General features: G+C 43.8%; 1 protein-coding gene across 2 annotated transcripts in view; it reads right to left on the minus strand.

Annotated features, from left to right (window-relative positions):
• Window positions 1–45: 45 nt before the first annotated feature.
• Window positions 46–25,819, minus strand: part of CCDC80 (coiled-coil domain containing 80) — a 40,736-nt gene continuing 14,962 nt past the window's right edge. Inside the window, exons 5-8 of one of the 2 annotated variants that reach the window (XM_074999990.1) lie at window positions 25,501–25,649; window positions 17,728–17,831; window positions 13,895–13,975; window positions 46–6,143 (exon numbers count right to left, since the gene is read on the minus strand). In XM_074999990.1, the coding sequence (XP_074856091.1) occupies window positions 6,076–6,143; window positions 13,895–13,975; window positions 17,728–17,831; window positions 25,501–25,649 (402 nt within the window). In that variant the 3' untranslated portion in view covers window positions 46–6,075. Of the gene's footprint in view, window positions 6,144–8,082; window positions 13,422–13,894; window positions 13,976–17,727; window positions 17,832–25,500; window positions 25,650–25,819 lie in introns of those variants that run through there. The other variant, XM_074999982.1, reaches the window with a different exon arrangement.

A 25,819-nucleotide genomic window follows, 5' to 3' on the forward strand; every position in this document is an offset into this window, starting at 1 on the left:
TATATATATATATATATATATATATATATATATATATATATGTATATATATATATATATATAAGGGCCATTTTTCTCTTCTCGCACAAGTGTAAATCAGAAGTTAATTTTAGTGCAGTCAATGATAAACTGATAATAAGAGTGATATAAGAGGAGAATTCAGCCCTTACTTAATGATATGGGTCACATGGGTACTGTATTATACCTATTAATCCAGAACACTCGTCCTCAATTGTACATGTTGGTCTGTCATACAGTAGGGTTGTACCTACCACACTGATCAAGGGCTTGATCCTGTAAACCTCACATCAGTGGTCCTGACTCTGAGAGTTGGGGTGTAATAGAGTATCCAGTTACATGCTGGTTACTTGAAGCCCTCCCCACATGTGAACAGGGAGTGTCTGGCTCAGCCTCTGTCTCTGCTTGTACCGGGATCAGGCAGTGCCCCCATCTGGCACTGTGCATTTAAAAGGCTGAGCCATACACAAGCTAAGCTTCTGTAGGGCTCTTCCCCACCAGCCCTGCTGCTCTGCATTTAAACTGAGCATGCCTTTCCTCATAGTGCTTTAGGAACTGACACAGATGACTCTCTCACAGCTGTGAAGAGAAGCAGTAGCAAATGGACTCATCATACGGAAGGCTGAGAACAAGAACCACTACACTAAAATATGGAATGCTGATGATAATTTTAATGTAGATCAGGGTGGGTTGATTTAAATCAAGGTGACTTAAAATTTAAATATAGATCGACAGTGGAGGGGAGCAGAGCCTGATCTCCTTGGTGGTGACAGAAGCTGAAACAGCCTGTGTGCCAAGTAGCCGGGGCAAAGGGAGGAGGGAGGGTGTTGCATTGCAGTTAACCAAGTAACTGACAAATGTTGGCAGTTACTCAGTTATCAGAATATGCACTCTTTTTAACATCATTAGTTGAGAGTAGTCCCACTGAATGGGCCCCTGACATTTTTAAAGTGCTCTAAAGATTCGAGGCACTATATGAGTGCAAGGTATTCTTATTTCCAGGGCTCATGGGTATCATGCACCGTCTGCAGTTTGATTGAGGGATGGTTCCATAGCTGTAGACTGAGTTTCTTCACTGCTGCACTAATCTGCAGAAATGACTGGTCTTATGTGTCCTGCAAAACATTACACCCAATTATAAATACTTCCTGGTTGTTTGGTAACATGGTTATTGTTGCATAGTGGCAAAGCAACTTTCCTGTTATTCAGAAATACATGGTTTTAAATAAACAGGATGCATGTATTTTCCTTTGAAGTAATTTCATTCTTACTCTACCTAGAATTGCAGTTTGCCCATAACAAGACATGAGAGATTTTCATTATACTTCACAATAAAAATAGTTACTTTATATCCAAATTCACCAAGTGCATTTCACCGTACTGGAAATTGTTTTAAATTTAAAAAATACACTTGGCCCAAAATTTATATTGTTGTAGAAACAATCTTTAAGAATAATCTCTAAGAAGTATTTCTGTAGTCTTTAAAAATTTGCAGATGAATAGACCAACTTCTTTTGCAGTGTTTGCTGACCAGTTGTTTAGCTGTGCTAGGCTACGTCTACACGTGAAGCCTACATCGAAGTAGCCTATTTCGATGAATAACGTCTAAACGTCCTCCAGGGCTGGCAACGTCGATGTTCAGCATCAATGTTGCGCAGCACCACATCGAAATAGGCGCTGCGAGGGAACAGCTACACGCCAAAGTAGCACACATCGAAATAAGGGTGCCAGGCACAGCTGCAGACAGGATCACAGGGCGGACTCAGCAGCAAGCCGCTCCCTTAAAGGGCCCCTCCCAGACACAGTTGCACTAAACAACACAAGATACACAGAGCTGACAACTGGTTGCAGACCCTGTGCGTGCAGTATGGATCCCCAGCTGCGGCAGCAGCAGCCAGAAGCCCTGGGCTAAGGGCTGCTGCACACGGTGACCATAGAGCCCCGCAGGGGCTGGAGAGAGAGCGTCTCTCAACCCCTCAGCTGATGGCTGTCATGGCGGACCCCGCTATTTCGAAGTTGGGGGACGCGCAACAACTACACGGTCCCTACTTCGACGTTGAACGTCGAAGTAGGGCGCTATTCCTATCCCCTCATGGGGTTAGCGGCTTCGACGTCTCGCTGCCTAACGTCGATGTTAACATCGAAATAGCGCCCAACACGTGTAGCCGTGATGGGTGCTATTTTGAAGTTAGTGCCGCTACTTTGAAGTAGCGTGCACGTGTAGACACGGCTCTAGTATGTGGGATGGTCTAGATGAGCAGTTCCCAAGCTATGTTCCAGAGGAATGCTTGTGTTCCGTGAGTTGTGACACAGTGTTCTGCCATTGAAATTGAGTAAGAGCAGTCTCTTCCCCATTCTCAGGGAAATAATTACATTTCAAGATGGAACTTTCTTGATTTTGCAGTTTTCTTGAAATGACTATACAGTAACCAATTGTTCTTAACATTACTACTTGCTAACAGGCAACAAGTGCTTACTTTAAGTCATCACTTGTCTGTTAATAGCTTAGAAGCCTTAGACCAGCGGTGAGTAACTTTTTTTGATACAGGGCCAATTTAACCCGTTGTTACTATCCAAAAGTCCTTGTGGGCTGCAGCAACATGAACATAAATTATTAGTTTTATTTTTTTTAAATTATTTAATTTAAACATTTAAAACATAGGAAGCAGTATATTGAACTCATGTGTAATGGAGATTTAAAGCTGGAATTTTCCAGTGACAATCTTATCTAATTCTGGGTAAATGTGCAGCTTAAATTCCCAGATATTGCTAAGGAAGCACTCCTGAAAATCCTGCTTTTCCCTACCACCTATCTTTGTGGAAGACGGATTTTCCAGGTACATCGTCGCATAAACAAAGTACAGAAATAACTGGATGCAGAAAATGAGCTGCAGATTCAGTTGTTCAGATATCACACTTGATATCAGACATCTTTGTTCAGCCCATCAGGCTTATCCATCACATTAAATTTATTAAGTAAGTGTGCTGATTTTATTTGTTTTATCTGTTATTCCTGCTCTATTTGTTTTGTTAATGTCTGGTTTCATTATTATTTGAGTTGCATTTACCATACAATAATTAATATTATAAAATATGTCTTGTTAGTAATGTTCCTCACAATTAGTATGATGATGTAAAAAAAGACAAAGTATTCCTGAGTGTGCGCCGTGATGTCCAAGTGTTTCATGACCAGAAAAAGTTTGGGAACCATTGGTCTAGATAATACTTACTTGTGTCTCACTGTATGGGATTGGATGAAATAATGTATTGAGGTCCCTTCCAATCCTACACATCTATGATTCTGTGCTCCTGACAGTCAAATGGGTTAGAAATTGTAGGGTAATTTGGAAAGCCTGTTATCATTGTCCAAGTTGAAAGAAATGGTGAAAAGTTTATTCGGTCTTGAAAATGGTTTAGTTAGTCCTTGCAGCATGATCTACTAGACTCACTCCTGAGTCTAATCCCTCTTCTTCCACTGCTTCACTTAGTCACGTTGCCTCAACCATTTCCACTTCCTGCCAGATTTTCCCCATTTTAAAATAGAGATAATACTGCTAACCTACCTCCATATGTGTGTTCTGAGGATCAATTATTGTACATTTGTGCAGCACTTTGAACAGTAAGCTATACAAACGCTTGAGTGTGTTTTAGTAATCGAAGCTGCTACTAGAACAATAAGAATACTTGTTTACCTTTTAAATATAAGGCCAGATTCACTTTTATATTTCAGCTGCTTTTTGATACTGGCCACACAAAGCACCTGTAAACACAGATTAATCAGAGCCCATTTAAGTATGGCTCATCATTTTTAACCAGACAGTGTACTTTCAAGCATGCCATTTGGTAGATGATATGTTGTTCCCTATTACAAGTGCATCTCTTGAATGTAGAGAGAGAATGTATGATATGATATGATGTCTGGATTCTGACTTTACCCCATCTTTGTGCCTATGTAACTATTGGCTTCAGTGGAGTTCCTCCTTTATGCGCTGGTGTAACTGAGCAGAATAAGGCCTATTGGTTTCAGCAACTCACCTTTGTATTTCATTCTGTGTGAAACTCTGCTGTTTTCATATCTACTGGTGCCTACGGTACATGACTGCTTTGTAATATGTTTTGTTTTACATATAATGTATTATGCCTAATTGTGAAACAAGCCTGAATAAACTAAAGATCATTTTGAAATGATTGCACCATAATTTCTTTCTGGTGTGAGTGGTATTCATGGTTTCATGGAGGGAGTAGGAAACTAGAGATACAGTATTTCTTTTCTCTGAGCTGCCAGCAGAGCTATTAAATAAAACATTGACCCTGAACATTTGATAGCTGCAGCATGAGAGACAGGGTTCAGCATATAATGACTGGTTGTTTCTGCCAGGTAAGCATAAGTATAGTCTCTTAGCTATATAAGGTTTCCCTGCACTGGTAGTATATCGCACCCACTCTGGACTGTTGTACAGGTTGAACGTCTCTGGTCCAGCACCCTTGGGACCTGACCGATGCCAGACAAGAGAATTTTCAAGATGACAGGAGATCAATATTTTCTAGTACATTACCAAAACTTCCACTGCTTACTGGGCTCTTAGAATACATTTGGGGTAAATTACAGCTAAATAACAGAACAGAACACTGCAGGCCAGCATTGGTGGCTGGAAACAAACTATATGGGACCACGGAAAACTTGGCCACACCTATGATAAGTGGTTGTCCAGCTAACTAAAATCATACCAGATTACAGAGTTTGGTGGATGAGAGAGTTCCAGATTATAGAGGTTCAATCTATGTATGATTATGCAAGATGCTAGATGACATGGGTTAAAGGTGGCTGCTGCTGCCTGATGAAATGTTGCTGGAAGAACATCTGGAGATGGGAAATGGAATCCAGCAAGTTCAGGTAAAGTTGGAAAAAAGAGGAAGAAGATTTAGTAGCAATCTGGTCAAATTAGTAGGGAAAAGCATTTATAATTTTTTACCTTTCTGTGAAGGATCTTTCATAGTGGAAACATCCACTGTATAATTCCTTACAAACTATTTCTTAAAGGGTGTTTCATGTTGTTATGCCAGAATGTGCGGCAGCTACTTATGTGTTTTTCAGTGGGCTGAAAGAAATCCTGCCTTTGAAGTTGTGCTTCAAAATTCATGAGACAATGTGTTCTGTACCTCATTAATGTACATTCTTTGCCATACTTAGTCAGTTCATTTGGTCATCAGGTGTGATATCCAGCCTCCAGTTGTGCCAATACCTGTCAAGTTGTACATGGTGTTTCCTCTGCAACTGCTGCAGCAGTCAGCTCCTGACCTGCGTGCCTAATTCACCTCATTGTTAAAATGCTTGTTTTTAAATAGCTAAAGCTGGGAGCAGTTCAGGGTTGGGGCCCCATTGTGGTGCTTTATTTCAGCCCATGCTATGTCAAGAGTATTATAACCATGTGGCATGGGTGAACAGTTGCAGATAGGTAGCGGGGTCACAGTACTGAAGAGCCTGAAAGGTAAGGATAAAAACACTTGAGAAGCCTGTGCATTTAATATCATGTCAAAGGTGGTTTATTGGCACTCACTGATTCTATTTTCTATCTAGGTTCTTTTTATGATGGAAGGGAATAACAAGTGGGGTTCCACAGGGATAGGTCTGAGTCTGGTTCTGTTCAGTATCTTCAGTGGTTTAGATAGTAGCATAGAGAGTACACTTACAAAGTTTGCAGACAATACCAATCTGGAAGGAGTTGGGAGTGATTTGGAGGACAGGATTAAAAAATTAAAAATATCTGGACAAACTGGAGAAATGGTCTTAAATAAACAGCGTGGAATTCAGTAAGGACAAATGCAAAGTGGTCCGTTTAGAAAGGAATGATCAGTTACATGCATACAAAATGGGGAAAGACTGCCTAGAAAGGAGTACTGTGGAAGGGATTTAGAAGTCATAGTGGACCACAAGGTAAATATGAGTCAATAGTGTTACACTGTTGCAAAATAAATAATCAATCCTGGGGCGCATTAGCAGAAGTGCTGCAATCAAGACACAAGAGGTAATTCTGCTCTACTCCACACTGATCAGGTCTCAGTTGTAGTTTGTGCTCAGTTCTGGGTGCCACAGTTCAGGAAGGATGTGGACATATTGGAGAGAGTCTAGGGAAGAGCAATGAAAAATATTAAAGGTCTAGAAATCATGAGCTGTGCAGGAAGATTGAAAAAAAATTGCTTTGTTTACTCTGGAAAAGAGAAAATTGAGAAGGGACATAAGCTTGAAAAAACATTTATGTATTTGAAAAGAGTAGGGAGAAAAATCGTTCTTCTGAACCTCTGAGAACAGGACAAGAAGCAATGGGTTGAACTACCAGCAAGGCAGGTTTGGGGGGAAAAAAGCTTCTTAATTGTCAGAGTAGTCATGAACTGCAATGAATTGTCTAGGGAGTTTGTGGAAGCCCTGTCCTTGGAGATTTTAAAGAACAGGTTAGACAAGTCCTGTCCTGAGTACAGAGAACTAAACTAGATGACTTCTCAAAGTCCCTTCGCATGCTGTGATTTTATGTCACCCCTAGCATCCTCCCATGTGAAAGCTACTTTAGGTACGTCCCTTGATTATGTAAAACAAAAAAACAACACAAAAGTACTTGGAGGGATTTGATGGGGGTGAACTGGGCCTTGATGTCCCATGCTGGAAACCTTGTTGCGCTATCACACCTCATGCCCTGCAGAAGGCAGTAGAGATGTCTCCCGTGTTGTGTAGAGTGGCTATATGGGAAGCAGCCAGTCAGGCCCTAGCAGCCTAGCATAAGCGGGGGGGGGGGGTGGTTGTGTTGGAACTCCACCCGGAAAAGGCTCTGAGACCGCTTTTGTGTGTGTCTGTTGAGAGGGCAGGCACACACCCTCATTAGGGTGCGCTCATGATGGATGAGTATAACCATCTTGCAGGAGAAATGAGGGACTCAGTGGCTTTTTGCAAACGCCGAGAAAGGATTTCAGTTGTTAAAGGTATGAAACCATCAAACCACAATTTTGAGGGAGGAATCTATTACAAATGGCCAAAATCCCCTAATACCACAACCCTAAGCTAATCTTGGCATGCAGGTTTTCAAAGGCTTCCATGCATTCCTCTTCAGTTTGTCCTTGTATGGCAAGATCAGCAAGTCCAGGTAAACATTTGGATTTGTCATGTTTTTCTTCTTATGCTACTCAGAATAAGATTTGATTTCCCGCCCCACCCCCCACAATTTGCTTTCAGTGACAGGCTTCGTGCTCTCTACAGATATGTAGTGCAGCTAATGAGCTATTGTGGTCCATCCCAGATGTGGATGATGTGAGGCTTAGTTCTCTTTCCTATTGCACTGGGATGTTTGAGGCTTAATTAGGATAAATTGGAATATTGCAGAGCCATGCTAGGAAAGAGGAATTTTCACAACAGTTTGGAAAGAGAGGCTGCTGAACTCTCTTATTTATTCGAGTTGGACACATTAACATGTGGTTTAAACCGGGATGGGAATTTTCCAGCTCATTATAGGGGCTCTTTTGCATACTTTATCTAATTCTTGACTCCGCCCCACCCCTTCTGCCCCTCTGCTCTCTGATTTGCTCACCTTGATAATATTTTTCTGATTTGTCAACCTTGATTACTATTTTTGATTCTGTGTGCCTTAAATAATGAGTCTGTTCTGGTATGGCTCATCACCTAATTATTTTGTTAGTCTTTAAAGTGCTACTGGACTGCTTTTTTGTTTTGATAGTATATAGACTAGCATGGTTATTCTTCTGTTTTACTACGAAAGGGATTTTGTGTCGGGGACCCATTCTTCCTTCTCTACTCGCTCTCTCCTGAGGAGGAAGAATAATTTGTCATCAGCAACGAAGTTGCTATTCACCATGCTTTGCTGGCCAGTACATGGAGTCTGACTCTACACTCTCAAGGCTGCTGCTTCAGGAGTGGGAGTAAGTAGGTGGGTAGCAGCAGCAGCGCTTGTACCCATGGTCTAGGCCATCAGGAGGAAAGCAACTTTCCTCCTTCTTTTAACTTTTGTCGTATGGGTGTATGGTTCAGGCTACATTCTAGGAATCTAGATCTTAAAGCATTTTGAGAAGTCTGGATGAAAAGCCATGTGCACATAAAAGAGTATTTTAGATCTTCACTTTTTTAAAATGCTCCCACGGGAGCAGTGACTTTTTGCAAGCGTATTTTAAAAGTCAGACACAAACTCTCAAACTACGGTTGTGATTCATTTATTAGCCATTACTTTCTAAGTGACAGATGAAAAATCTCACACCCGGACTCCTATTTTGTATACTTTTATGGTAGCTCATTATCAGAAAGAGAATCCTGCCTGCTTTAACCTGTACAAAATGTAAGAGGAAAACACATTTAAATGCAACTTCCAGATGCATATTTTCATTGATAGGAAAGGAAGCCATTAATGCAAAAAACACCCTAACTGTTAAAATTTCTGTTGCTGTAAGACCCATTTCATAGTTTTCCAGTATATGCATTTTTGTAGTATATAGTAGGTGCCTGAGTTTCCTGTCTTTTGCAAAGATTATAGCTGTCAACCTTAGAATATTTCCAAGAACAACATATGGAACCATTAACTTTAGATTATATTTCATTTAAAGGAGAGTGACAGCGTTTTACATAAACTTTTCCAAAGAGTTTCCCCACATGCAAAGTCTGAGCACATACATCAGCCCAGCGCCTCTAGAGACTGAACATCAAACCAGTTCAGACAGTCTCCAAAACCACACTTAAGGCCTCCCTGCCTGAGATTTCTGTTGAAGACAGATGAGCTGGAGAGAAGCTATTTCTGAACCTCAGAAAGTATGTTTTGTGTAGAGGCAGTACACTGTAATGGCTAGAGCACAGCCCAAGACTGGGGACTCAGGACACCTGGGTTGAATTCCCAGTTCTGCCAGGTACCTTGGGCAAGTCCTGCCCACTCCCTGTGCCACAATTTTGACACCTGTAAAGTGAAGATGATATACTGACCTTTGTAAACCTGCTGATAAAAAGTGCTATATAAGAGCTAGGATATTATTGTTTTTCCAAGTCCCGCAATATGACAAAGTCAAGCTGGGGTGATACAAGAGAGTTATGGAAGTCAGGTGTATGAGCCCTATTATGGTAAAAGCCTTTTTTTTTCCCGATAAGCTTCAGAGGGGTTACCTTGGGTCAGTTAGAGACACCTGAGTCCTGCTAAGGGCTGCCAGAGACCTTTGGCTAGAGATGATGAGGAGAGACAAGTTGTCCCTGGGCTAGAGGCTGCTCTTTTCCCTATGGTGGGGGGAACCCCCCAAAGTGGACTGCAAGTTTAGAGGAAGGACTGACAGCCCAGGGCCAACAGCAGAACACCACCACCCATCAGCAAAGAGGGCATGGAAGAGGTATTCCTGGTCAGTTTTGTATTTGTAAATTGGTTTGTATTAGGAAACTGGTTTATTTTTGTTAGCTGGAGCAACCATCTTTGGGCCTGCCCTGAACATCTACTTTGTGAGCACTGATAGGAGAATTCAGAGAGGGGGCAATTTCACCCATGCCCTGCCACTGCTGGTGGGCTCATGAGCAGTCCCAGGAAAGAGAAGAAAATTGAATGATACTTCCATGCTGGAGGTATCTGCACTGGGTCTAAACAGGTGGAGATACCACATATGTAATTGCAGAGATGGACCAACCCAGGCTGGAGAAAGGGCAGGACTTCAGGCTACTAGAGCCCAATCCAGCTTGTGGGAGAAATCTTCCCATTAACTTTAAGAGAACTGGATCAGGCCTTTAGTTAGGCTTTCTTGAATTACAGAGAGACATACTTATTGAGGTAAGAGAGGCATGTATCAGCTATGCAACAACAGGAACCTTGACTCTCACCCAGAAATGGGCAAATATTTTGATTTACCCACTCCAGTAAGTAAGCATGCGGCACTGCGGAAGAGTGTGTGAACGCCATCTTCCACAACTGCGCTCTTACAAATGATAGCAGAGTGTTTTAGGAGAGGAATGGCTGACATCATCATCATCAATAACCGAGGGCTCAGCGCCCATTGGTGTCTGATGCCTCTCTCATGGCCTCTAACAAATAAGTTAGGCAGAAAGAGCATTATTTCTGCAGACTATTCCAAGCTGTTGTTTGGGGTGAGTATCCCAGCCTTGGTCAACAGCCTTGAACTTACACTAGTGCCCTAAAAATAGTTGAGCAGGCAGTCCCCTTGAATGTGCAGCTTGGACTCTGAAGCTCACTCCCCTCTCTAAGTTTCAGCACTCAATCCATAGTATGTACCGGGCTATTTTTACCCAGGGAGCACATGCCTAAATCTGTTGACCTGGGCTTGGGAGCTTGCTACTGATACACCCACTCTTGGTGCCTAGAGCCATGAATGCTGGAACTTTTTAGCCATTGAGCATTTTGGATTCCATACTCAGGTTCCTAATATGAGGAGAGAATTTTGAATTACTTTGTACTTCAGGATACTACAACTAGAACAACCACAGCTCAACAAACAATATTGTTAACCTTTCCAGCTACAAACTCAGCCCAGCAGAAGAATCTCTCTTGTCGTGGGGTTTGTCTTTCTGCCCCACTTCCTCCACGAATTTAATACAATTCTGTGGTGACCTTGAAGCCTTCTTTTGCCATCTCCATCTAAGGGAATTGTTTCTTAAAAAACCTGAAAATACTATCTTTCGCTAAATTTTGCCAGTATTATGAATGCTGTTGTGTTTGCATTGGTGATAAGAGAGGACTGAAGGGAAAATGACCGGTTTACAGATGAACCAAAATCCTAGGAATCTTATGAACATCCAGAAACTCCAAAACTTCATTTTCTATCCACCATGCACAACTGCTTCATTAATAGGTATAGAAATATGAGCTTAATATTGTATGATGGATAGTTAAGCATGTCTGTTTCTGCTTGCTCTCAGAAGAATAGAGTGAAGGATGTTTGTGGAAACTCATAATTTGGAACATTCGTGTGTGTGTGTGTGTGTGTGTGTGTGTGTGTGGCATGCTTATTTATTTATTTTGAGAAAGGTACAATGTTCCCTTAAGGGTTGCTACGTAGCTATATGGGAGATTAACCTTGATCTGAAAAGAAGTACTCTGCCCACTGGACTGTCTAAGGAGTGAGAGACTGCAAAATTCAGACCCGCTGCAGATATCAAACCCCATCCCTCAAAATTCCAGGTTGTTTAAAAATATGGATTTGTCTGGGTCTATTAGATGTATTGATTATCATCCAAATTTAGATCCGTGTTAAGAAACCCCCTAAATCTTACAAGTGTTCAGATGGAAAGTTTTTGTTTGGACCTATTTCTATAAATAGACAGCCACATACCACCTTGACATCAGTGCTAAACCCATAAAGTGCACAGGTCAATGTCTGGTGCATATCCAATTTTGTTTTGAAATCTTGACGAACTCATAGGTTTTTCCCTATTTGGTTGAACTTTTCCGTTTGTTTTGGCAAGTTAACTCTCTTCTCCCCAGTGCCGCTAACTCATTTTTTTACAGTGTAATTTACTGTGCATCCATTTAGAGTAATTGCAAAAATGCAAAGATGCTGAAATGTTTGAAATGACCAAGAAGTCTCCTATCAGAGACACATCTGGCATGTCTTAATCTATTTCTGCCTTAGGTCAAGATGGTGAAGCAGCTGACCATTTTTACACTAAGGCAACCAGCACTTACTTTCTTAAGCTGAGCCATACAACCTCACAGACTTTCCTTTAAGACTTGCTTCATTCTGGCTCATTATATTTTATCATTCCTCCTTGCCTTAAAAAAAAAAAAAATCTTTCCCCCTCCACTTCAGCTGCTGAATTGCAGGAAGTAGCAAGCTTAAAACATGGAAGTTATACAATCAATAGTCTTTTTCAAGGGCCATCCTTCTTCCACAAGCCCCAGTCCTACTCCTACAAAGGGAGTGAGATCCAGATCCTCAAAGATATTTAGGCATCTAAATCGCATTGATTTGAATAGGATTAAGCACTTGCAAACCTCTGAGAATCTGTGCATGAGTTATCAAACTGACGACTAGGCTGCATGGTTAGTGTTCCCTGTAAGCTGAGCGCTTGGACACCCACCAAGGAGAGATTCAAATGCTGCCCAGCTGTTTAGCAGAGCACCCACAGCCGGCATCATTTGTTTCTACTGATGGTGCACATCTACACATGTCTCAGTGCACATAAGAATTATTCTGCACATGGATGGAAAAAATTAGAGGGAACACTGCTCATGGTGCTGAGGAGGAAGGCTGCTTCAGAAGCTGCTTTGGCTTTCTGATAGTGTGTTTATATGGGCTCTGGAGATGGTCAAAAGAGGAGATGGAATTTTCTCCAAAATGTTTATAGAAACTGATAGTTGAAAAGCAACTAAAAGTTTTCACAAATATTTTTGATACATTTCTTCCTTTTTGGCTGAAATTCAAAATTTTTCAACCATGCTGTTGTGTTTTGGTCGATTATGAATGGAACTCGGCAAAGTACAAAGCTGACCTATTATAAAAGAGATGCAGTCTTTTTAGACAAGGCAGCTGAAAAGGATTTTTAAAAATTACTGTGAAAGAGAACCTGTCCCCCACTTTTTCCCTAAAATTTCCTTCCTGGGGGAAGTCTTGTGGTGTGGTCCTCTGTGTGCGTTCATCACCACAATGCAAAATTCACTTTCCAATAAATATACTTTGTTTTTCTCCTTGGACGAGGATATATAAAAACGTGTTACAATGTATATGGTACAGTTGGTGTCCTGGCTACAGTATGAAGTCCACGACTGAAAGCGTGGGAAAGATTTTTGTTGAATGTAAACAAAATGCAGCTGGTGATGCCCGCTGATTATAGGGGTTAAACAATGTAAAGGAGTCATTATTGCTTAGAAGTGTCAGTACTGCTGGTTTGAACGATTTCACTTGTAAAGGCTTGTGGATTTTCAAAAAGGCAAATACAATGTTTATTTAGGCCCTTCACGGAATATGGGAAGAAAGAAGCAAGGTCATGTAAGTGGCTTGGGAAGAATTTCCACGTCTGGCCAGTTGTGGCTTGAACAGCTATTGTAATGAGGGCAAAAGGCAGCAGTCAAACTTGCTCTATTTAATATGGATATCCATGGTGGTAACTTTCATGGTGACGGTAGTCATCTTGGTAACCTTCCTGGTATCCCTGGTGATAGCTATGGTAACCATACCCACCATACTCATCTTCTGGGCATCGCATGCCAAGCGACTGCTGAATTGCCATTTCCTGGCGCCGGAGCTGCATGGAATCGATCAAATCATATACAATCACCATGGACCACATGGGGGAAGGATACCAGGATTTGACGTTTCCATCTTTCCCAACCAGAAGCATGGAAAAATATTCAGGGCTGATTTGGAAATAATTGCGGATATCTTTCACCAAGGTAGCAGGGATATCTTCTCTCTCCACATTGGAGCTTCCTAGAAAAGGACAGTACCAGGAAGAATACTAAATGATCACTTGGATAGTATGCTGTGCTGCCCTTTCTCCCTACTTTACTGCCCTCTGTAAAAGAGCCTGGTTAGCATAAGGATCTCACAGTCCTTCTCCGCAGAGATTAAACTCAGGACCTCCTATTTCCAAATCATAGGTTATTGCCGTGTGGGTTGAAGGAGAACACACTAGTTTCAGTCAGGTTTCATTTGGTGTTAGTGAATAGAGCATGACGGAACCAAACATGTCTGGTGTCCCAGTGGGACAGTGGTTATATAACCAAAAAAGAGTGAAGGTGGTGAGGTTCCTGTTTTCACCTCTCCTTGATGGATTCAGTGAATAGGGTGATATAGCAAAGAAGCTGCCTCCCTCCAGGTGGCACCTGCCCCCTGAGAAATACACAGGCCTGTGTAACCGTCCTTCATGAGTAGTAACTAAAGACCAGGAAACCATTTCTTACCATTGATGGGATATAACTCTAAGATACCACTGATCTCTTCTCCAAGTCCTAGCAGTTTGAGGATAGTTATATGGCGCAGACCTGCAAAGGAACAAGAGAGGCATTGTGTGACACCAGCTCTTTCCACTCAGTCACAGACCCACATTATTTTACTTTAACTGGCTAGATCCATGCTTGTTTCTTGGGGTCTAATCCCACCATCCTTCTGTGCCTGGGCCTAACACTGATTTCAACTGGAGTGCTGCATGTGAGCCAGGGACTGAAGCAACCATTGAGACTGTCTAATCTGATCTCCCACATAAAAAAAGGTTGTATAATTTCCCTGAAATCTTTCTGTGGCATAGTGGGCATAAGTGGGTTAGAATCTGGGGATAAGCTAATCCACACAGGCAGGGGAAGACCTACAGACCTACCCGCAGAGAGACAGCAGCATTCAATGTGGTTCTGCTGTGTGGGACAGCATGGTGTACTGGAGAACAGCAGAGCCCAACCCCATGGGCATAAATTCCTTTTCATACAGTGGGACCTAGGAATTGGGTTTGGGGGAGAGAGAAGTGAGGTGCACTAAGAGGGGCACAGGACAGCTGGACACTACTGCAGAAGCAGCCAGGAAGCATCCTGGTGTGTGCATGTGTGGGTTCTTCGGAGGCTCGGTGCAGCCGACCCCCTTGTCCCAAGTTCAGCCTCTTTGGTTGTACTTCAATGGTTTGCTAATGTTCTTGCAGTTGAATAAACTATCAAAACAAAAAAGCCATCCAGTAGCACTTTCAAGACTAACAAAATAATTTATCAGGTGATGAGCTTTCGTGGGACAGACCCGCTTCTTCAGATCATAGCCATACCAGAACAGACTCAATATGTCTGTTGTGGTATGGCTATGGCCTTAAATATTGAGTCTGTTCTGGTATGGCTATCATCTGAAGAAGCAGGTCTGTCCCACGAAAGCTCATCACCTAATAAATTATTGTGTTAGTCTTGAAAGTGCTACTGGACTGCTTTTTTGTTTTGATAGTATATAGACTAGTATGGCTTTCTCTCTGTTACTTTTGAATAAACTAGGGTGCAGAACACCTCCTGAACGTCTCTGGCGAGATATACCTCACACTATCTCCATATTTTTGTGTGTGTGACTCAGGGTGTCTTTTATGGGGGCCAAGTGGCATATGAGGTGATGATCTTGCTATAATTCCACCTTCCAGGAATTGAAATACACTGAGAAGAGCAAATCTGGTGAGGTTTCTGGCCAGCACCATAGCTCCCTCCGAAAATCCCACCGTCCTTACTTAGACAAAGTTTGATCAACTAAGCTCTGCAGGGCTTTTCCTAAGGCACTAAAAACCTCATGTGAACAAAGTCCACATAAATAAAGACAGATATTAGAACCTTAGCTCATACTGGCACAAAGCCACTCAAGCCCCAGGGCTTTCCTGTTAAGGCGCATAAGTTGGGCAGATGGTATTTACTGCTCACATTCATAAACTTATCATTTCCCCAAATTTGGGCACACACGCTCTGTCCTTGGGGTTAAAACACATATGTTGTGAGCGGCAGGGTATAGAATCTTAAGTGGAGAAGCTGTAGGGTCTGGTAAGTGATCTGGCACTCTTAGGAGTGGCATGATGATCTCCTAACACTAGAAGGATAGCTGGAGGCCACTACTGGGTGCAAAGCAAAACTGTGTTAAGTGCATCAGGCCACAAGTCCAGTATCCCACCCCTTACCATACCAGATCAGTCCCTTGGCCTATCTAAGCTAATTTTATGTCTCATGTCAAAGTGGATCCCATTTCATAATCTTTTAGGGGAGTGTCCCACTATGCTGGATCAGACCATTGCACAATCAGTCTGCTCTCCTTCCTGTGGCAACAGAGGCTTCTAAGAAAGGTGAACCACTACTTGTACCCAACCAATTGTGCACTCCTGCCCATCAGGACGAAAATTCCTTCCTGACCCAGAGAGCAGTTGTTGGAGTGGGATTCACCAGGGTATTTTAGGCCCCTAACTTCTACTGAAATCACAAGGATTTAGGTACATAAATACATTTCTGAATCCCATCCTCCAAGCTTTGATACATGAGATTTTTGTTACCTGAGCTTTCCAAAAGTCTCAGGCGATCCAAAGAACAGTGAATATTTTAAATCAATTGAGATAAACTCACCAGATGCACGAAAAGATCAGAATGCCAAGAATAATGTGCTTATTCATGATATGTACAGTGGCAAACTGTTTGTAGGTAACATAACCTGTAACTCTCAAGTGGGAAATTATGGCAGGGATCAGATTAAGGCAGGAATCCATTTTTTTTTCCTTTTTTAGCTAGACGATTGGAATGTTGTCTTTGTTTGAGAAAAGATCAGATATGCTCTGGGGACCCAGTCAGTGAGGCACCTGTTTGTATGCTGGCCAGAATCCTGGAAGCTACTATTTTAGTGATCCAGAGGCAAGACCCTTGGAAATACACAGCTTGATTATGGATATTCAACCATGGCTTAAGGAAGAAGAAAGGAGGGTCATGCCTTATTAACTTGCTGGCATTCCTTAAGGACATCCCCACAAAAGGGAGAGAGTTGAACAAATAGTGACTGTATACAGAGCTTCAGAAAGCATGTGACAAAGTTCCACATCTCTCATTAATTTGGAAAGAGAAAGCAGCTGAAGTTGAGTGAGACTGTGATTAAAAGGGAGACACAGTAAAAAAAGATATTGTGAGGGTCTCTGTTTTTTCTGGCACCATTGACATTCACAGAAACAATACAGAAACCAGCCAGACATGCCACTACATTAGTGGTTCTCAAACTTTTTGGCCCACAGCCCATCCCACTCAACGTAAACCTTTCTGCAGACTCACCCACCATCCACCCAGGATGACAAAAGGCATTTGCTTATTTCTAAATACCTTAAATACTAAATTTCTCATATTAGTCTGCTGGAACATAAAAACATAATGTTGGTGGGGGCAGGCCTGGAGAGCCAGAGCAGGCCCTCCCGCAGGGGGCAGGGCACGTCCCAAGCCTGTGGCCCACTTGTAAGATGGTGGCAGACCACTTGTGGTCTATGGATTACACTTTGAGAACCACTGCACTACGTGCCATTCACCAGGGGAAAAATCTAGCCCCTGCTACTACTGCTTCTCACAAAACTCTAGACAATGTGGAACTATGATGCATAGAAGAGGCTACATATTGGAAACCTGGGCAGTGTTGTATGTGGTCCACATACATGTCTAGTAGGGGCAGGATTGGGAACAGGCAGAGCTGAGTGACCCCTTGTTGCGTGGATCTTCTAATGTATATTCTTTCTGGTAAGGGTACTGGGAGCCCTTATGGCCTTTTGTGCTAAGCGGCTGAAGTGCCTCCATGAACACGCTCTGCAGAATTGGGATGAAGAAGAACAAAGCTCTTTCTGTCCATTCCCATGCTTCCAATCCTAGCTGTGTACTGGGCTGATGATTGGTACCTATAATCAGGTTCTGCTTCTACCCCTAATTTCCTGAGCTGTGACAACAAGATGGAGAAGCCCAGAGCTGTTACATTGCCAAGCTCCCAAAATGACCACCCGAGAAAGACCCCCTCCCACTCTCTAACCCTTCCCTAATCTGAGGGACATCAGAGGAGGTGTCAGCAGCCCCCAGGATGTGCTTGCGTGGCAGCGGTTACTATGGCATCTGGGATTTGTCTTCTTCCATCCCTAGCTGGGTGGATTTGGTTAAGTTTTCAGTCAGACTGCCCTCCTCAGGTTGTATGGGTTTAGATCTGCATGAAGGGAATCCATCCCCAAATAGCGCTCAGGAAGGATGTGGTCTGGGGAGCAAAAGTATAAGGCCAGCTAACTTACCAAAATTACAGGCCTGTCCACTGAGGGCAGAAAGCTGCTGGGAGTAGGCCCAGTCCTCATCATTGGGGGCAGAGATCACCAGTAGTCTTCTCCTCCATCGGAACCTGGAAAGGGAGGAGAACAGAGCAGCATTGTTCTGTGCTGGCTCAAGCACCCTATGCTTTATTTGTAATTGAGGGGTCGTTGCGGATATGGTATGTTAAAGACTTTACAACGCTTTATGTGGCATTCCAGGGGGCCCACTGGACCCCACTGTGACTTATGTGATGCACAATGCAGTCTGCTCCGAAAGCAAACCACAGTGCATCATGGGAGATGGAATCTGGCCTTCGCACCTGGCACGCAGGGGAGAATGGCGTCTTGAAGCTTCCAAATGGCAACTCTGAGGCATGACAGCACTGGAAGTGGTAGACTATTGAGCTGACATGAACCAAAACAGGCCTGTTCAGTTCCACAGAATGAACTGACCTCACACAAAACAAAACATTTCATTTCTTTTTTTCCCCCTTGTGGAAAATATGAAGAATTTTAGCAAATTCAAAACTTTCTTCAGGAAAATTTTGATTTTTTTGGCAGAAATTAACATTTTTGTCTAAAATATCTACCTGAAGGAAAATTCCTTCCCTTACCTAGGAGGGAAGCATTTTAAAAAGGCATGTGAGTGTTAACTTAAGTGTGAATGTGCCCTCATAGATGTGCTTAGAGGGGGTGATAGAACGGTAGAAGAATAGGCTTAGCTCAGCTTTCATTATTGCTCCACAGTTCCTATGGGAGGATATAGTCTGTCTACACTGCAGCTGGAAGTAGGTTTGGTAAGTTAGTGTGCTAAAAATAGCAACGGCACTGGCAGCAGTATGGGCTAGTCACTTTGACTACAACCTTATATGAAGCACCATTTGACTTCAAGCTCCAAAAGGGCCTCAGATTTAGACACCTGTTATTTTTTTGGCATTGATAGGCTAGAAATGCATTTGTTAAATAAAAATAAAAATTAAAAAAAAGTATTCCAAGTCTATCACACTCTTTTTCTGGAACCTTATTTTGTTTTCATGTATCATCTCTTTTTTTTTTTTTGTATTACGATGAGGGCCCTTAAAAACTGTGAGTTGCCTAGGACTCTCTGCACCTGTGAAAGGCCCTGCTCCCAATATGCTTTAAAAGCTCCAGGGCCCAGGAGGGTCTGGGCTGAGGGGAGTCTCAGGTATATGATGTCTGTTTTGGGGCAGGGCCCAGCAGGTTCAAGCCAGTTCTATATGGCAGGACCGGGGAGGCAGTGCCACCTCCACCCCATTCAGGCCAGCAGGCCACCTAGCCTGGCTTGACTATGGTGGGTGGGGAGGCTCAGCTCAGCTCAGATAGTCTGAAACCAGCTCGGGGTGCACAGAAGGTGAGCTCGGGGTGTAGAAAGAGGAGTGGCCAGGGGCTTTTTGTGGGCAGGAATTAGCTAGGGGATGTGTGCAGGCAGCTCAGGGCTCAGGAAAGGATAGCTAGGGGCTGGGTGCATATAGGCAGCCAGCTTAGGCTGCAGGCAGGAGTAGCTTAGAATGTAGATAGGAAATAGCTCAGGGGACAGGCAGAGGGTAGTTTGGGGCGATATGTGGCCAGGGGGTAGCTCATGATGCAGGGGAGGAGTAGCTAGGGGCTGTGGGCAGGTAGGGGGTAGCTCAGAGTGCAGGCAGGAAGTAGCTAGGAGTTGTGGGCAGGCAGACGTAGCTAGAGATAGTGTGTGGGCAGGGGATCACCTGGGCAGAGGGATGGGGTAACGAGCCTGTGTGCCAGGAAGGCTCCCCTACAGGCCCTGCTTTCTGCCAGCTCTACAGCTGGGTACCCCACCCCTGCAGCTCTTCCTGGCTATGTGAGAAAAGGGGCTGGGAGCTGGCCAGAGGCAAGGAGAGGAGGAGACTCTGGGACTGTCCTGCACTTATACTTAATTTTTTTTGGGTGGGCACACAGCGGTCACCAGGGCCTGCAGCTCCCAGCTTCAGTGGCAGGAGAGAGGGGGAACAGCGGGGACCAGGGCTTCAGCCTAGAAGGATGAGCATGCTGGGGATTGGGGGTCCAGCCTGTGGGGGGGGGGGCGGGGAGGAATGGCGCACTGGGGAGCAGGGCTTCAGCCTGTGGGGTTGGGCACGGTGAGGAGTGGGGCTTCAGCCCTCAGTTCCTGTCCTCTGGCCTGTGGGGTCACCAACTTGGGCATTCAACTGTGCAGCTCCTAGCTTCAATGGGCAGGTAGAGGGGTGCCAGGGATTGGGGCTCAGCTCCACGGCCTGACAGGGCTGGCAGGCCCCTCCATTCCCCCTGTTGAGAAAGGCTGCATTGGGGTGCACATGGAGAGGGGTGACAAACACACCCCACACACAGGCTGACTCACCTCCCACTGGCTTCCTGTCTCGGCCTCTGAGCCCTGCCTGACAGCGCCACCTGCTGGCCACTGCCCGCCTCTCCTGCCGGCCACTACAGGAGACTGCTGCAGCTGCACTGACCGCGGCTGCCCAGCAGGGGGAGGGCTGGAGCTGAAATTACGGGACATTTGGCTTTTTTTAAAAAAAAAGCCCTCAAGGACAGTTGCCTGAAATCCGGGACTGTCCCGACCAAAGCGGGACAGATGGTCACAAGCAATGACGGTTCCCACGTGTTTGGTCAATGTTTTCTTGCATTGTTTGTATTCGAATTAGAGCTGGAACCTAGGCTGTAAAGTTTGTATTCAAACCTGAGTTGTCCCAGAGTTCAGATCTAGGACTTTGGTTCATTCCATTTATAGCTGAGATACTCCACTAATTTCAGAGTGCAGCCTGCATCTCAACAGAGGGTAAGCCTTTCGTCCTTCTCTGCCTCAGTTTTTATCTGTATAATGGGGACAATAGCAGTGCCCTACTTCTGAGGGGTGTTGTGACAGGAAAGGTGATGGAGACCTTGAGATGCTCAGACAGTAAGATAATGGGACTCATATAAGTACTCAAGAAAGGAAAGTATTGAGTGTACTCTTGACTTTGTTAAAACAGGCCTTAGCAGTTGGAAACAAGGAGGAACCAGCAGTATGTGACTATCCAGCTCCCTGTGGACCAGAATCAAGTGTTCCACAGCATGGTGTTCAGGAATCTCTTTGCGAGAGGAATATAAACCAATGTAACTTGAGGGTCTAGGACAAGGTCTGAACTCTTCTAATATTTGAGAGTGCTGGATTTAGAAGTTTTGTTCAATTTCATCTCAAATTATCATAGCTATGTTCTTGCTAGTTCTACCCAAGACTGAAAGAGGATAAAGCCTGATCTCAGTTTTGCTTGCCTAAGCATCTTAACTAAGCATCTGAATTTTGGATGTTCAACCAACTTGAGCTTCCAAATCTCAACATCTTTACCCAGTGCTATCTCTAGTTGATATAATGGCACTGGGAGTTGTATTACAGACTGAGACAGAAAAAATTACCACAGAATTTCTCACAGTACATGTTAGCTTTCAAATTGTTCTATGCGGTTAAAAGAGGTCCAACAGCTTTCAGTCACGCATTTTGTACGTGAACTAGAACTGCCCCTTCTAACTGAGCATTTGATTGTGAGGATCACCTGGCATTGTCCTATCCAAGAAGATTGGTGATAGGTGGAAAGATTTGTAACCAGTACCAAAAACCTAACTAGAACACAAATAACAAGCAGTCCCGTAGCACCCGAAAAACTAACATATTTATTATGTAATGAGCATTTGTGGGTAAGACTCATTTATTCAGATGGTTCTCCAGATAATCTGAAGACACAAAACTCATTACCTAAATAAAAAACCTTACCCACAAAAACTCATTACCTAATAAATTCTTTAGTTTTTAAGGTGCTGCAGGACTGTTTGTTTGTGAAGCTACAGATTAACTTTGCTGGCCCTCTGAGACTAAATAGCATAGTTATTTAGTATCCTAAAACAACACTTTCCCCCTTTAAAGTTACCTTCCCATTCAAAACTAAGTAGGTTTCAAAATAATTCACAAAAATGCAAGGATTTTTTGTATGAGGAAGTAGTCTTTTAAATGGAGGCAGATGTTGCTGTGCTACATAGTAAGAGTGGCATTTACTTTGAGCACCTTCATATAAACCTATATGTCATCCCAAAGCTTCAAAACCTGCTAATGTCCCCATTCATGGGTAACTTAGAACCATCTTTTGGGTTGAATCCAAAGAGAAAGGTCCACCTGCATGGTAATTTTTCAGGGACCTTCTAAGTAGGCCAGGGCTTGTGTCACAGCAAGATCTTCTGGGACAAAAGTTAGGACTTTAGTGGGGTAAGGGAGTTGCTGTGGATTTTCTTTTTAATTTAAACAAAAAAGTTACATTCTTTTTCGCCTGTTGATGCCAGCTGAGGAGACAGCAGCTGAGTTCCTCAGCCATGCGGCATAGCAGAGAGATGCAAGCCAGTTCTGACTAGCTTGTCTGCTGGTGAGGCAAAGGTCTCCCTTCCCCCACCACCACTGAGATCACCCACTGAAGTCAGCCGCAGTCTTCCCACTGCCTCTAATGGGGTTTGGATTTGTTTCACCCAGGAAATGAAGGGCAGAAATTAAGGTGAGTTCCTGATCTGCAGTTGGGTGGTTTGGGAATCATTGATCTGACTTGTTCATTCTGGTGAAACCAAAGAGAGCGATTCCCTGGGGGGGAGGGAGGTGGGGGAGCCTAAACAGCACCCCTCTGGCAGGGAGAAGCCCATTGGGCAGAGTGAAAGAAAAGGGATATGATTTTTGCCTTTTAAAAAAAGAAATCCAAAAATCTCATTTGATAGGGTTTGAAAATGGGAATAGGCCTGTTCTAGCTACAAGTAGGGAGTTTAGAATGAACATTTTGGATTAGATTCTGTCATGACAACCACCCAGGCAGCCACAGGGACCAAGGTGTAGATCAGGGTGAAATTTGGCTCGTAAGTGATGAGAGCCTCTTGCAGGTGTTTGTTTATTTAAGAAAAATATTTTCAAAGTTAATTCATAAAAACAGCGGGGCCAGAATTGGTGCACAGCTATGGGGGAGAAGTTCTACAGGAGATGGAAGAGCAGCCTCCCTTCTAATGCACAAAAGATATGCCTGATACACTGAGTCCCCTTTACCCTTGGTCTTCCATCCAAGTATCAGCCTGGCTCACTCTCATCCTTTAGCTCTGCTGGAATGAAGCATTCACTTAGCTTATGTTATCATCACCGGTGTAGGTGTGCAGGGATGGACTTGTACCATGGGCATTTAGCTGTGCAAGGGTGAAGGTAATGGAAAGTACAATGTTTCCCACAGATAGTAAGGGACTGGCACCCTCATACCCCTTCATCAGGGTCTTATTCCTGATAAGCAGCAGGCCTGGCATTTGGATTCTGGGAGCCTCCAGGCAGCTTCTGGACCTAAACCTTCAATCTTTCTTCCCTACAACAGCCCTTCCATCCTCCACTTTAGTCTGCAAGGAGGTCATTGGTCTCAGTCCAGTCAGTGAGCTCAGACAGCAGCATAGCCAAATCCCCTGTGTTAAACTGGGACTGCCCCACCCCAGTGGAGATTTTCCCTACCCCACAAACAGTTGTGAATTTCAAGAGCTCCCAAAACCAGCTCTCACTAGTGGTTTCCTTCCAAGACATTCACAGAAATTAGGAATATTTACATAGTTTGACCCATTTCCCTGATGAGTGACAACAGGGGGCAATTGAGCTCCCAGCAGTTTTGTTCACAGGGAGGGGTAGTTTATGGACAAAACAAAATGAGCCCTGTTGAGGGCCAGGCCAGATTCAGTGACTGGCAAAATCTATCCACCTCTAAAAGGCCCATTGTTGCCCACTTCCCAGTAAACAAACACATCCTCTGTGGACAGTTCTGTGTACAGATCTTCTATTTCCGCCTTTTTTTACCCCTGTTTGTTTGTTTTTTTAATTGCTAGGATTATTTGTAGGGAAACACAATTTTGTGGCTTTCCTCTCTGCTAGTATACACACTATTTATGGCCTAGGACAGCACTTTTCAAAGCATGATGGTTCTTGGTCATCTAGAATGAGTCTTAATGAGAGCCAAGCAAGAGGGAATTGGAGGATTTAGGAAATGTGGTGGATCTGGTAAAGGTGCTCAGTCTGAGCACGTGGTCCTTGGAAAAGAAAATGCTGAAGAACCAATAGCTTATGCATTCACCACTCCCTGCTGCTTATTTCCCACCTGGGCTATGTCTACACGTGCACGCTACATCGAAATAAGCTATTTCGATGAATAGCGTCTACACGTCCTCCAGGGCTGGCAACGTCGACATTCAGCGTCGACGTTGGGCAGCACCACATCGAAATTGGCGCTGCGAGGGAACGTCTACACACCAAAGTAGCACACATTGAAATAAGGGTGCCAGGAACAGCTGAAGACAGGGTCACAGGGCGGACTCAACAGCAAGCCGCTCCCTTAAAGGGCCCCTCCCAGACACACTTGCACTAAACAGCACAAGATCCACAGAGCCAACAACTAGTTGCAGACCCTGTACATGCAGCATGGATCCCCAGCTGCAGCAGCAGCAGCCAGAAGCCCTGGGCTACGGGCTGCTGCACACGGTGACCATAGAGCCCTGCAGGGGCTGGAGAGAGAGCGTCTCTCAACCCCTCAGCTGATGGCCGCCATGGAGGACCCCGCTATTTCGATGTTGCAGGACGCGGATCGTCTACACGTTCCCTACTTCGACGTTGAACGTCGAAGTAGGACGCTATTCCTATCCCCTCATGGGGTTAGCGACTTTGACGTCTCGCCGCCTAACATCGAAGTTAACTTCGAAATAGCACCCAACACGTGTAGCCATGATGGGCGCTATTTCGAAGTTGGCGCCGCTACTTTGAAGTAGCGTGCACGTGTAGACGCGGCTCTAGAGTCATAATCCTCATTGTTATCTCAGTCATTTTCAGAGCAATCAGATATAATAGCACAAACTGAGGATTTTGATGGTAGGTGAGGAACATGCAGCAGGTGACATCCTGAACCACAGGCAATCTTATTTTTGTGCAGGTCATCCAGTAAGAGAGATGGACCAGAACTGCAACCTTCAACTTTAGATCTGAATTTTCCAAAGTCCAGGCTCATGTTGCACGTAGGGGTTTTCCTTTGTATGGGGCGGGGCCAGGGAGGAGGGTGTAGGTTGGGGGCAGAAGATTGATACAGAGTATTACAAACTACATGAGCAAAGATCTCTCTAAGAAGATTTTTGAGATGTGTTTTTCCAGGAGGCATTAGCAGGTCTTAAATGCCAGCTGGTGACTAACACTGGGCACAGGCAGGTGGAATTATCTCAAACCTGATCAGAAAGAAGTTAGGGGAAACAGAGTCAGTGGTCTGAACTGCACACAAGGAGTTGCAGCTGAAATAACAAGATTGTGACATGGGGCATCTAAAGTACAGAATGAAGTACGGAAACTTCGCAATGCCATTCTAAAGCTAAACAGGTTCAAAGCATTGCACAAGCATTAGCTAATTAATCCTCCCTCATTCCTGTGAGGCAGATTATCCTTATCTGTGGCAAGTGAGACGTAGAACAGTGAAGTGTCTTGGCCAAGATTGAGCAAGGAGCCTGCAGAAAGAGAGCCCAGAAGCTCTGATTACTAGGGCTCTACTCTCCGCAAGAGCACACAAGAGCAGCAGAATCAGCTGTGGTTAAAACGCACTATTTTGCTGGAAACAATAGATATCATCAAATCTGTCAAGAAGAACTCACTGTCCTTAAAACTAAAGTATGCCAGATATTTTAAATGTGATTAATTATCAGTAGCTGCTAGGACCAGGTCAGCACTGGAAGTAATACCTGGATAAGAAGTTTTCCAGGGATTGTTTCTTGTCATCTTTGCAGACAATACCTTCCCTCTTCTGCTTTTCCATATCTTTGATTCGTGACTGGAAGGTGTCAATCAAATCAAATATGGACTTCATTGCAATGGGCACTTCATAATATTGCTATAAAATAAAAGATCAAGAATGAGTAAAATTACAAGCAAAGCCCTTATGCACATCACATGCCAGTGCCAGAAGAGGCAGAGAAGGTAAAAACTGTCCCTGATTTTCCAGAGTCTGATTGCAAGGAACTGGATTATTCCCATGATGCCCACTTTAATTTTTTGCTTTGT

Source organism: Carettochelys insculpta, chromosome 1, assembly GCF_033958435.1.
Source record: "Carettochelys insculpta isolate YL-2023 chromosome 1, ASM3395843v1, whole genome shotgun sequence".
Taxonomy (NCBI): domain Eukaryota; kingdom Metazoa; phylum Chordata; order Testudines; family Carettochelyidae; genus Carettochelys; species Carettochelys insculpta.